We start from the raw sequence: 12,654 nt of genomic DNA, 5'->3' as shown, positions 1-12,654 counted from the left end.
GCGCTCACAGGTTCACACGTCAGACACAATGTATATACACCCAAGATACCAAAATCCATTATTTATTTTGGCAATTTTTATCTTTTTATTTTTTTGTCACATAGACCGTCACAAAGTGCAGTGCTTGCTTAGTAAGCAAGGCAATGCTGGCTTCAGGGCAGATTTACAAAAGAAAAGAAATGGAAGGGTAGTGTCATGAGTTAGCCTGCAAACCAGAATTTTAAAGCACTGAAGATGCCAAGCGCTTGGCATGTGTGACAGTGAAAATATAAACACAGACCTAAGAGATGTATTTTAGATAATATTTTCCAAACTACCATAATAAGAAAAAATAATGAAGCAATCCTATATTAAGTCTCTTTACAAAGCTTAAATTTTATTGGGTGAAATAATTCAATGAAACAACTTATTGAAATCTAACCTAATTTAACCATATTTTATAAGCTATTTCCACTAAATATAATTTACTACCAATCTTACATTTAAATTTTGCTATCTATCCCCAGCCTTTTCTGCCTCAAGACATGTTAAAAACAAAAATGTCCATAGTGTCTGAAATAATATCCCTGATTTCACTGAAAACCTTGTAAACAGAGTATTCTTCTGAAAATAACATTTTACCTACAGTCATAATATTTAGCCAGCATGCCCTAATCAAATCCAGTAAAATCAAATGACATCAAAAGAATAAAACACCCTCAAATCACAAAATGTAGTGCAAGCCTTCATAAGGACAGATAAGTTTTGTATTAAATAAAATGATGTCTGCTTTATTTTAAACCACAGCTATAGCTTACTTATACAGTGAATAAATCAAGCAACCATTCAAGGTGCTTTCAAAAATTTCTTTCTCTAGAGTCTTCCTAAGTGAGGAATTTTTCTTGTAGTGAAGGCAAATGAGCCTTCAGCCAGTATAACACTTTAGTACAGATGTGAGGCTGGACTGGGACATTTCTATAGTGAACATTTGAAGGTGAAATCCCTCATCAAGGCCTGATTCAGTAAGATCTTAATAATTTGTAGAATATTACAAATTAAATAGTGAAACATAAGGGAATTAATTCCATATATACAATATCAGTCAATGTTAACTTTTGATGTTGACATGAGTTGAGTCAAATTTGATGCTGCCAGCCAGTTGTGGCAGGACATCTATCCCACCCTCCTCTCTACCACGGACATTTGGTCTATAAAGAGATAACCTAAAGGCTGAAAGGCCCAGCAAGGTCATCCCTGGTACCAAAAGTACTCAGACCTCAGCTAAGAATCAGCATCTTAGTCTAGAGAGCAGATGTGGGAAGAGATTAAGGAAATATTTTTGACTGAAAGACTGTGTTTTACAAACTGTAAGAGACATATGAGTTATCACACAGGTAGAAACCTTCTACACACACACCCTGAAATTGTGGGAGATTTCTCCCTGGACTATGGACTCAAACCCGTAGTTACTTCCCTGAGGATTGAGGGAAAGGATCATGATGTGTGCCCCATCACCAAATGGATGGTAAGATACATTGAATCCAAATTATTTCTTTGCTAGCTGTAACATTAATAGGTACCTTTAACCTTGCTCTGTATATGTCTACTATTAGTCTTTTTTTTGGTCTTTATTCCTGTGTAGTATTACTTTGTTTTAAATCTTATGTCTGTTAGTTTTCTGTCTATTAAATAAATAATTCATTCTATAATGGACTGAATCAGCCTATATTAAAGAACTTGTGAATGAGAGTGAGCTTTGGGGTGCTGGCTACCTCAAAAAAGTTATTGCCTGCTGTCAGAGGCCTGGGCAAAAGGCAAGGGCTTATCTAAACCAACACATAGAATCATAACAGCAGTGTTATTCTATTTATTTGTAAGTCACTGTCATTTAAGACATGTGTTCCATTCACTGAAGAACTACATCAGTGCAAGCTTTTCCACCTTCTTTTGCAAATATTTTGTTCAAGGGTTAATTGTTCTTCACATAGATGCAAGTTTAGTCATGGAAATGAGATTAACTCCCTTACTGTTCTGTCTCTTGTCAGCAAACAACCAATGCAATTTACAAAGAAATAATAAGTAATTTCTTTCCCTCCAGCAAGATAAAACCAAACTCCCAGAGTTTAGTCTCCTATTTTCCCATCCTCCTTTTCACTGTTATTCTGCCACTGCCTCTTTTCTTACTTTTCTTTTTTATTTGCCTTGCCTTCTCTACCTCCCCTTCCTCTTTTTTTCCTCAATTACTTCTTTCATCTTCAATTCATAATGTCTCCAGTTTTTTTCTTTTCCTCATTGCCTTTCTTCTCCTTACAAGGAAGTCATACTCTGCTCTTATTCCCTGAAAATGGAGAAGGGAGGTTACGAATGAAAAACTACCCCAGTTGTTGCTAGATCACTTGGACTGCACCTTCAGGTTGAAGGTTGCTTCCCTTTAATATTGCCTTTGTCATTCTGATGAGTTTCTGCTAAGCAACAATAGAAATGATCAGCAGTGAAAAATGGTCTAATTTTCTTCTTTCTATGGTGGCATCTGTGGCAGCCCCAGGATCAAGTCTCAGCTTGCAAGGTGCTGAGGAAGCTCAGGTAGGAGGACGGGTGAGGATGCACTTCTACACCCACTGCAGCTATAAGTAAAGGGAGACGAAATAGCCCAAACAGCAATCCAGTGAGACTTACAGAGCATGGACACTTAAATAGCTACATGAAATGGGTTCCCATGGTCTTACCAAAGTGATGAGTAAGTTTACTTCATGATGGCTTTGGGATCTGTGAGCACTGGCCATCTTTCCGAGGCAGCACTTTACAGCTGATTTTTCTGGTATGTAAGGTATCTTAGTGAAGCTGGACTTAAAAGACCAAGTCAACAGAATTAATGATTTAAGTTAGTTCATATAATAAATAGGAAATATGATCCTTAGTTTACTGTTAAGAACAAGTGGAGAAGAAAACCAAAACAAAACATCCTCTTCCTTAGCATTTACTTTGTGTATGAGATAGCACTTTCTATGTGCTCAAAAAAAAAGTATGTTTTTCTGTGGAGTCAATCTATGCTAGTGTGGGTTGCTTATAGCAAGGTAGGTGGAGAAACAGATTACTGTGTGTATAACCAAGACAGTGAATCGCAGCATGTATGAGTAAAAAATCAGGTCAGCAGACTGCTGGAAGACAAGAACTCTTCATCAATTGTTAGGTAACACCAATATGTTTGTTTTATGTCATGCTGCTGAATTTCTTTAATTTTTTTTTTCATTAATGTGGTGTAGTATCTTCATAGGAGGAGAAAAGGCTGCTTCAATGATGTCAACAGAATGTGTTCAGCCACTTGATATCCCAGGTGACAGACTGGACAAGCAAGATTCACAGTGTAACCATTTAGGTAAGTGTTGTTTGATGATGTCATTGCTCTAATGAGGGTATTGTCTTCACATAATAAAGTCCAGTGATACAACTAACCTTCCAGGAAAACACATAGATTACACCTTCTGCTGACACTTCTAGTGCCAGATGGAAAGACAAAGAGCACTTTTTCTGCATATAAATATCAGATGAATCTCTAGAGTGAAGTTAATTAAAGAGGAGAAAGGAAAAAGAGTCATTGATTTTTCCCTGGTAGAGCAGTTTCTTCATTTATATCACAGCAAATGGAAAGTTAGGATATAGCTGAACTTTCCCTAAATATATCTTCCATGTGCAATTGAGTAAAAGATTTCAAGCATTCAATTTGCCATCACTGAGACAGCTTTCTAAAAATGTTTTCTGTGTTGGGAAGTTTTTTTCTTTTCACAAATGGAATGGGACTGCTGGGAAACATTCCCTGAGCTTTTATTGCAGCCTCATTACATGATTAAGACAATAGAAAGATGGCAAAAGCTCTGCCAGCAATGTACTGCCAGCAACAGCCCAAGACATCTTTGTTACAGAGCATTTAAAATACTTCCTAGCCAATAGTGTATTGCTAAAGCTTACAGACAATTGTTTTAGCCAATTACTAAAAGTACATGTACACCTGCTTCACACAATGCTTGTCTCCTTTCTATTGACAATACACCATACACCATTATTAAGCTTAAAACTGTCTACTATCTTGGTAAGCATAATTTTCTGTAGTCTTAAGGTCTATCTTAGCCAAGCCTAAAACTCAAGCTATTGTTTCATGTCCTTGCTTGCTATACCATTGTAACTTTTTCTACCTTCAGACTTTGCAGCTGTAGCTAGTTCTAAGTTTCTCTGCTCTTTCTCCTTCTCAGGCCTGCTTTTCCAGCTTTGTGAAAATCATCTTTCCTTCACTCTTTCCCACAGTTTTCTCCTTCCTCATCAGTTTCCTTTCTTAAAGCTACTTCTTACAGCTTTCACAATGAGCATACTAGGATTGTCTTTGCTCTGTCACACTCCAGAATACTAGATTTCATGCTTGATAGATAAACTTTTTGCTTATTCATGGTCTTTGCCTCTGCTTCTAGTGCTATGATTTCACTCTTATCTCACAAAATTGTCCTGAAGATTTAGCAACCCAGAAAGAAAAATCTGTTTGCTTGTTGTTACCTTTATGACAACAATAATGAAACACAAATGCAATTTCACTTCCTTGTAAAAAAAAAGTCTCACCACGGGTTTCATAAATTTTGTTTATTAGTACTGCAAGGAAGGTATCCTAGTTCTGTCTCTGCTACATGGCATTTCTAGCCACAGACACTGTTTCTACAACTGCTAGTATACCATAGTTGGTCCATAAAATTGCTTATTTAAATATATACAGAATGAGTTTCTTTATACTGTTGGAAAACAGAGGCAATGGGAGGGTAAATGATCTCATTAGGACTATGAAGAAAGCCTGTGAAGGTCAGAAAAAAGCCCCACATCTCCAGGGACTTAACCCAGAGGCCATCCTTCCCACATCTACCTGCAGGCTCACAGATATAACAGCTGCCTTAAATAGTGTGAAAGAGCCTGCAATGAACTTGTGCTTGCATGAAAGTCTGCAGCCAGGGGCTGGGTAACCATGTGAGGAGCCCAGCTGAAGGCAAACAAGCTGCTTTTAAGAATTCAAAACAGTGGTTTCTGTGATGATACTAATGACAGGTTCACAAATGAGTGGTTAAAATGCTTAAAGAATCGTTGTCAAGGTTATTGGCAAAAAGCAGGGTTTAATACGAATTCATGAGAATGCAGCTTTAACAGAGTTAAGTGGCAAAGTTCATTCTATTGCTTACTATGTAGACAAAGCATACATAAGTAAATTGGATTAGAAGCAACTTGGAATGATTTACATGAAGACTGGGGATGCAAGAGGGTAAGGGTGCAGGGGATATGGATGTAAGAAAAGGGTGCAAAAGCACTTAATCATTGACTAATTTTATATTTGAAAAAATAATTAAATGGGATTTGCTACAATTATAACAGTGAGTTAATTATATACTCAAAATAACAACATTCATACCATGATCTATTCACTTGCATGAACACATGAAAAAAGATGTATACATCTATATTAACAAGTGTAAAGGTATCTATCAAAAATTCCTGTCAGGCTCAGTGCAGTAATCATATCAAATCCCTTAGTGTTTCTCAACCAGCCTGGGCTGCACCTCAAGGAGATTGTATGTGTGGGGATGGTATCTGCCTAGACCTTTTTATCAGCAACAGTCTTTCAAGTATTGCAAACTTGAGGGTTTGCAAGCTCCAAGAGGGATCCTACTTAGAGGCCCACTGTGTTCAAGGAGAGCTCAAACAGCTCTCCTTGCTGCTACACTGCTGTTTGTAGCATTATAAGATGATTTTTCCAAAAACTTCCAGTAAAAATAGTACTATTACACTCAGGCTATGATTAATTTTTTCAAAAAGTCTCATAACAATGGTATCATTTCCATTGGGTAAATGACTTACCAAAGCTAATAAGAATGACTGATTATCCTTTGTTCCTTACTTTGGTCGGACTGCTCATGTTCCTGGTATGGTCAGAATAGTTCCTACCTTTACCATACAAGAGCACCCAGGATGGTCATAGATGCTTCAGCGCCCAACTGGCACAGTTAAGGGGCGCCTCACCACTCAGCTGATTACACTAAGGCTTATCAGAAGCTGCTGAGATTGTAGAGCAGGCCTAAAGAGAAGTTGAGGGAGAAGGATGTACTACCACAACAAGCTATCTTCTGTATTTTCAGCTTGCCTGAGCACCCAGAAATACAGACCCTTGCAGAAAAAGTCATGTTGACCTTCTGGGTGATCTGAGTAAAGGATTGTTTTAAAGGAAAACCAAAAATCCAGTGTCATGTTATGTAAATAAAAAGCAAATACCAATTGCTCATTAGCTCTGGAAATAAAGGTAACTCTTGAAGGGAACAATATACTGACTGGCTCATTTTACAAATAGACCGACCCTATATATGTATAAAAGACCCTATATATGTATAAAACTTTACTTCACAGAACTGGCCTTGTAACTCTTGAAGATACAATCCACACAGTTACCACTGGATGAAACAGGGGTGGCTATAGAACCTCTGCACACAATGATGCAGCCTCTCCTCTGACATGTAAGCACACAAGCTGCCCACAACTCTCTCTGTTTTATGGGTACTGCCAACAACACAGAAGGACTTCCTGAGTCACTTGACTTCCATGTAGTATGGCACAGAGCCCTCTTTTGTTTGCTTTCTAAATATTTAAGAGATTTTTCTTCCTGGGCATTTGAATTAAAGCACTATTATCAAAGTTATTCTTTCCACCATCTGTTTTTTTATGTCCCCTAAGTTTTAATTTCCATTATATTTTTTCCCTGCAGAAGATCTTTCAGAGCAGCTGATTAAGAGCTGTGACCTCAAAAATAAACCAAGAAAAGGTAAAATTCTCACAGCCTCTCAGAAGACTGAACAGGAGCAAAAGAAGCCAAAGAGAAAAGATACACCTGCTTTGCATACTCCACCACCTCTAACATGTGAGCAGTAAATCTCTTGACTTTGAAATCCCAATTCATGTCTGGGGACTGGAGAGGGATGAAAGTCCATGGAACGTTCAAACAGTTATGTCCCCTTGGATGCAAACAGGAGCACAGCTTCCTGCATGTGCACCTGGGAAGGCAGGGGAACAAAAAAGTCTGTCTTTCTCAAAGATATTCCATGTTAGTTGAAGGGTTTGGTCTCACTTCTGGGAATACCAAGGTGGATAGGTTTATGCTCTGAAAAACCTGCTTCTGTGGATCTCATAGACTTGCTGATAAATAATGTTACATCACTGCGTGATACTATGTCTATGCATTGACAGCTGCTGAGCCATACTAGATGTCCCAATTGGATATGGTCCAAAATCAAAAAAAGGATCCAGTCCAGCCTTTGCACTTTCCCACGAAACTTGCATCCAGTGCCCAGCAGGAGGCTGGGACTGACACTTGGAGTAGACCAGTCAAGCACACAAGCCACCTGCAGGATGGTTCTCCCAGAAATCACAGGGATCATGCGTTTATGGGGACTCTGGCAAAGGGTAGGTGTTTCAGGAAGCCAGAAAACATCACAGCAATGAAAGGGCTTCTTGTGGAATGCTCCCTACTGTGGCACAAATACAGATATTTGAGACCCAAATGCCACCAACCTGGAGAAGGGAAGAATAAGCAGGAGAATTCTACTGAAACCTAATGATCCAAAACCAGCAGTGGGAATAAATGTTTGTCACTCTCAGCTAACAAGCAGTGTTATAATTTCCATCAAGAGAGCTGTGCTCTTACATTATTGAATTCTTCTTCCCATGCTGCACATACATGGAGGAGTTAGCCAGTAACTACTTGTGTGCTTCTCTGTATATCTGCAACAATTCACCAAGTCAAAAATAAGCACTGGGATTTTCCAGTATTTGTAATCCAGATATTTGATTCTGTTCAGTTTTCACATGTACCTTCCATCAGCAATTCTCTCTTAGGAAGAGCAGCTCAGAGGCTGGAGAGCTGTGTTTACTTCCTGCAATTGTCATATCATAAAGAAAACATTTTTTCACTAGCCTCTTCTGTGTGGTCATATTGCTCCCAACTAACCTCTTGAACGTCTGTGTGATTAAGTTACTGTGGTAAGATGTCTAAAGTTCTGGAATAGGAGATTACACTCATCTGTCCCATGATTTTTAGTGCATTATGCATAATCAGAAGCCAGCTGGCCTGATAGCATCATTTTCTAGAGCCTGTGGGAAATAATTAATTTGAAAGAAATGTAGGGTAGGTACATCATGCAGCAGATCATGCAGTTGTGCCACTCTACGTCAGAGTAGTCTTTGGGAAAGCTACACAGGTGGAAATTTCTTCAATGTAAACAGGCTAAAGTAGCATTTTCTTTATTGCTTGCTTACAGGCATAGTTTCAGACTCATCTGAAAATCTGCTGAAAAGGTATGGTATCCCAGAGAAGTCACAGAGAGAGAGAGTGTCTCCAGTCTCTCAAATCACTGGACGGGAGCAGAAAAAGCCCAGAAGAAAAGATACACCTGCAATACACATCCCACCTTTGATAATAGGTAAGAAACTTAGGTAAAGACCCTCCTAGGAGGCAGCAAAAAGTGGCTAGTGTCAGAGATATACTTAGAAGGCTGAAAGGAGGTTGCCCTCTGCTCAGTAGAGTAGCAGTTCTTGAACTGGACCTATTTGGTCTAAGTATATAATAATAATGGGGTGAAAATGAAAAGTCTAATACATATCTGTCGACGGAAGGAGACCCAGACATCCGTTTGATCATCACAGGCCCAATTTTATTGATCAGTACGGCGGGTTAAATACAGTTAATAATGAGCTTCATACATATTGCAAAAGTTGAGCTCAGGATTGGTCAGTTACATATCAGCACCTACGCCTACTTCTGCATTCCTATGGTTCTACTTTTGATACTTTTCACATATTCTCAGGATATATTCAGGACTAATCTCTACTCCCTCTCCTCATGTTGCAGCAAGGTCACTGCTGACCTTTCCTTTTAGCTTGCTGACTGCTGACTTTTCTCCTTCAGCTTAACCAGCGGCATTATTTCAGTATGGCCTTTCTCAGCTAACCAATTATTAATAATACTCTCCACACATATTCCATGTTCAAGCTCCAAGGATAGAAAGAACAGGTAGAAAGAATAGGCATTTGGTGACTTGATTGTCTCTTGCAAACTGCAATTCTACTTTTCTGAAAACCCAACTACTGCCCTGCTTTTCAAACCTAAGCACATAGAAATTTTTAGGTCACCGGCACTAAAATGCCTCCAACAACCTGGAGCAAAGCTGTACTGATTAATCCCCTCCTTCATTTGGCAGTCCCTGACAGGCACTGATGTAGCCAAGTGGTGATGAATTTCTCATTATCAGCACCTTAAAGATAATTCTGTGTATCAGGAATGACGTACAGTAGACACCATGTTACTTGCCAATGGGGAAAGTTGGGAAGGGAAGGGAAGGGAAGGGAAGGGAAGGGAAGGGAAGGGAAGGGAAGGGAAGGGAAGGGAAGGGAAGGGAAGGGAAGGGAAGGGAAGGGAAGGGAAGGGAAGGGAAGGGAAGGGAAGGGAAGGGAAGGGAAGGGAAGGGAAGGGAAGGGAAGGGAAGGGAAGGGAAGGGAAACTTTACCATGGATCATTTGGAAAAAGCTAACCTGCTTTTTGGGTAAACTCAGGAGTCAGAGCTCAGGAACATACACTAAATAAAGCTGCATCATGCTTTATGAACAAATTCCCTCTCTTATTTAAATTAAGAAGTGATGAAGGAAAAGTATATTTATGTAATTCTGATTACCTAGTTATAGCATACAAACCAGCTTTTTTAGAGCAGATTCTAGAGACAGCTTAAGTGTATGGCCCAAACAGAGGTCCCCAGCTGTAAGAGGAACCCATATTAGTAGTGTGTCTGATGCTTACCACGATAAATAGCAATGAATCACTTTGCTAACTGATGAACTCCAGAGGTTCCCAGTAGAGTTCAGGATTCAAAGCTCAGAGGGATGCAGTCCAGAGATGCATGTTATAAATTTTCCATGGACCACCAGCAATTTCAAGGACAAATCAGCATTTTAATGCAAAACAATAGAAAGAGAATACAAACAGGAAGTCAAAATGGTAGTGATTTGTGTAACACTGGGAAAACTTTTTTTTTCTTTGATATGATGCCTCTGATCACTTGTGAAGAAAATGTGTTTTACTGGATGCAGTTTGGAAGTTCTGGGTTTCAAAGAGTGAGAAGCATGTTTGATTTGCTAAACATTTGTAAGTTAGTCTTTCTCTGTTTGCTGTTTTAAAAAGTCACTTAGCCTCCCTACCTCTGTTTCCCTAGCTGTGTGTATTATGAAATGCAACTCATCCTGCAGATCTATTTTAAGGATTATTAGATTGTTCTGTTAATATCTGCCAAGGAATCTGGCTAAAGAAAACGGAGGGTAAATATACAATGTCACCATAATTTCCCAACAGAACTTGCAAGTAATTGCAATTTTTAGGTACACTCTAGAACCACAATGGCTCACAGAAACATGAGTGTTTCTGTTAGAAAGCTAAAAACTAGACAGAAAAAGTTGTCTTAAATCATTTATTTGTCAGGTGCCACCTAGATGTAAGCCATACCTCTTGGGCTACAAATCAGAGAAACAAGATAGCACATGTCTACAGACTGCCTAGGGACAATGCCTGCAGCTGAGCTGGAGAGGGAAGAGGTGAATAGTTAAACTTCCATTCTTCTTACCCAGATGTTTTCAATGGGGGTGTGGTATTTTTCTAAAGGAGCTGCCTTAACTGGTTTTCTAAGCTATGAGAAAGAATGAGGATTTGAAACTAAGTTTACAAGTTATCTCTCATTTGATTAGGAAACCTCAGTGACATTTCAGGAACTGTATTCCCATATTTACACATGCATTTACATTCTAGCTCAAACCCACAGGGCTAAAGACCATTAATTTAGTTAATGAACTATATAATGCTAAGTGGGGATGGCAACAGAGTGTTCCAGAGTTGACTACAGGCTTGGATCAGATTCAAGCCATTTATTGTCAAGTGATATGGAAAAAATGACCATTAGAAATTTGCCTATATTTTGTCTTCTGGTCTAATTCCTTCAGAAAGACAAGGTGTTGGCTGACTGAAGGAGAACTTGCTACTGGAGACATCTGCTCATGACTCATTTGTATGGATGTGGCATAACATTAACTGTGCCACTTCAGTAGAAGTTTGAAGGCTGAATACATTTAGAAGCCTAACCCTTGTAGAGGAGATTTCAGATAACTAACTTAGTAGGCCCCTTTCTTTAACTGCATTTCCCAATTGGATTGGATGCTCTCGAGGTGTAAAACTGATTCTGCTTCTCATCTGGACCACATGCCACCTAGTAGATACATTAATTTTCCTAATTTTACACAGTACATTTGACTGGCTTTTATTTGTGACAGAAAATCTCTCAGACCACCCAGAAGGGAGAGGGACTGTCCTAGGAGTGCTGGTCAAAACAAAGAGGTATAACACATCTGCCATTTTCGCTGCATTTACAAAAAAGTATTTGTGTGGACAGCTGTTAATTTTTTTTGCTAAAAATGCAGTGATTCAACTCTAGTTCAGTAAGTATTAAGGGACTGAAATGCCAAAAAGAAATGAGGAGTAATTCGTGTGATGACATTAAAATGAAGAAATAAGAGAAAAGTGAAAAATTCTATTTTGCCTGATATTTTCTAGAAAGTAGTATATTAAATCAACTCACTTTTCCACCTCTTTTTTATTTGGTTTTTTGTTTGTTTGTTTGTTTGTTTGTTTGTTGTGTTCTTCTCTTTTTAAGGCACTAAGCTATTTACAGAAGAAGAACAAACAGTGATTATGGAAGATGAAGAAAAGGATGGAGACACTATCCACAGTTAGATTACAATGATATTTCAATAATACAATGTAAATAATCATGGGTCATTCAAAGTGGCAGCACATTAAAAAAGATCTTTCACCTTTATAAATAATTTTCTCAGTTGTACACTTGAATTTAAACTACCACCAAGTGCTTATCTGCTAATCTGCATCTCATAATTCCCAGCAAGCATTATTGGACATGAATAGCAGAAATTTCAGTTACACAGGGTTTGAAGGATTCTGTCGGTTTACTAGAAGGGGCTTCCTAGCATTTTTGTCAAGAAGGAGTCCACCTCAGATCAGATATAGTTTTGTGCAGTGCGGTACTCACACAGTACCCGGCACTAGAAGTGGTAACGCAGAGTAGTAAAACATCAGCTAGTGATTCAAATTGCTTTTTTTGTCTGACACTTGACCTAATTTGTTCAGCTTTCATTTCCTGGAATAACACTGACCACAGTGAAAATTCCCAAGTGCAGACTTGATGGGATAGATGAAGAAGGTGAGAGGGCCAGGATTCAATTCTAGAGTCTCTGAAATGCAAAGCAAATATTTCCTCTGCCTGTATCTGCTCATGACTTGTGTCTGTAAAGAGGGAAAGATAAATTTACTTTAGAATTAAAATTACACCTAAGGGCTCTCAGTGTTGACAGATACATCAAACAGGATGGAGAGCAGAGATCTCAGAGGAGAAACACTAGGGAAGTGCAATGCCTGCTGGTAATTGTCTCCACTGGATTGCTGAAAGATAAAATTGTGGGATAGTTGATGCTTTTGCTCCAAATAATTTATTTTCACATCTGCTTTTTAAATTGAATCCTAGGTAATCAGTTAGGAGAGGTTTTAAAGATTCA

The 12,654-nt window shown here is 38.6% G+C and overlaps 1 protein-coding gene across 1 annotated transcript; it reads left to right on the top strand.

Moving 5' to 3' along the window:
• The first annotated feature begins 3,273 nt into the window (after positions 1-3,273).
• On the top strand, positions 3,274-11,818 carry PPP1R17 (protein phosphatase 1 regulatory subunit 17). Its single transcript, XM_059489797.1, has 4 exons — positions 3,274-3,355; positions 6,761-6,913; positions 8,310-8,471; positions 11,739-11,818. The coding sequence occupies exons 1-4, from the start codon at positions 3,274-3,276 to the stop codon at positions 11,816-11,818; spliced, it is 477 nt and encodes a 158-aa protein (XP_059345780.1).
• Positions 11,819-12,654: the final 836 nt, after the last annotated feature.

Source organism: Ammospiza nelsoni, chromosome 1 (genome assembly GCF_027579445.1).
Source record: "Ammospiza nelsoni isolate bAmmNel1 chromosome 1, bAmmNel1.pri, whole genome shotgun sequence".
NCBI lineage: Eukaryota > Metazoa > Chordata > Aves > Passeriformes > Passerellidae > Ammospiza > Ammospiza nelsoni.
This window is presented reverse-complemented; position numbering and strand designations above follow the sequence as displayed.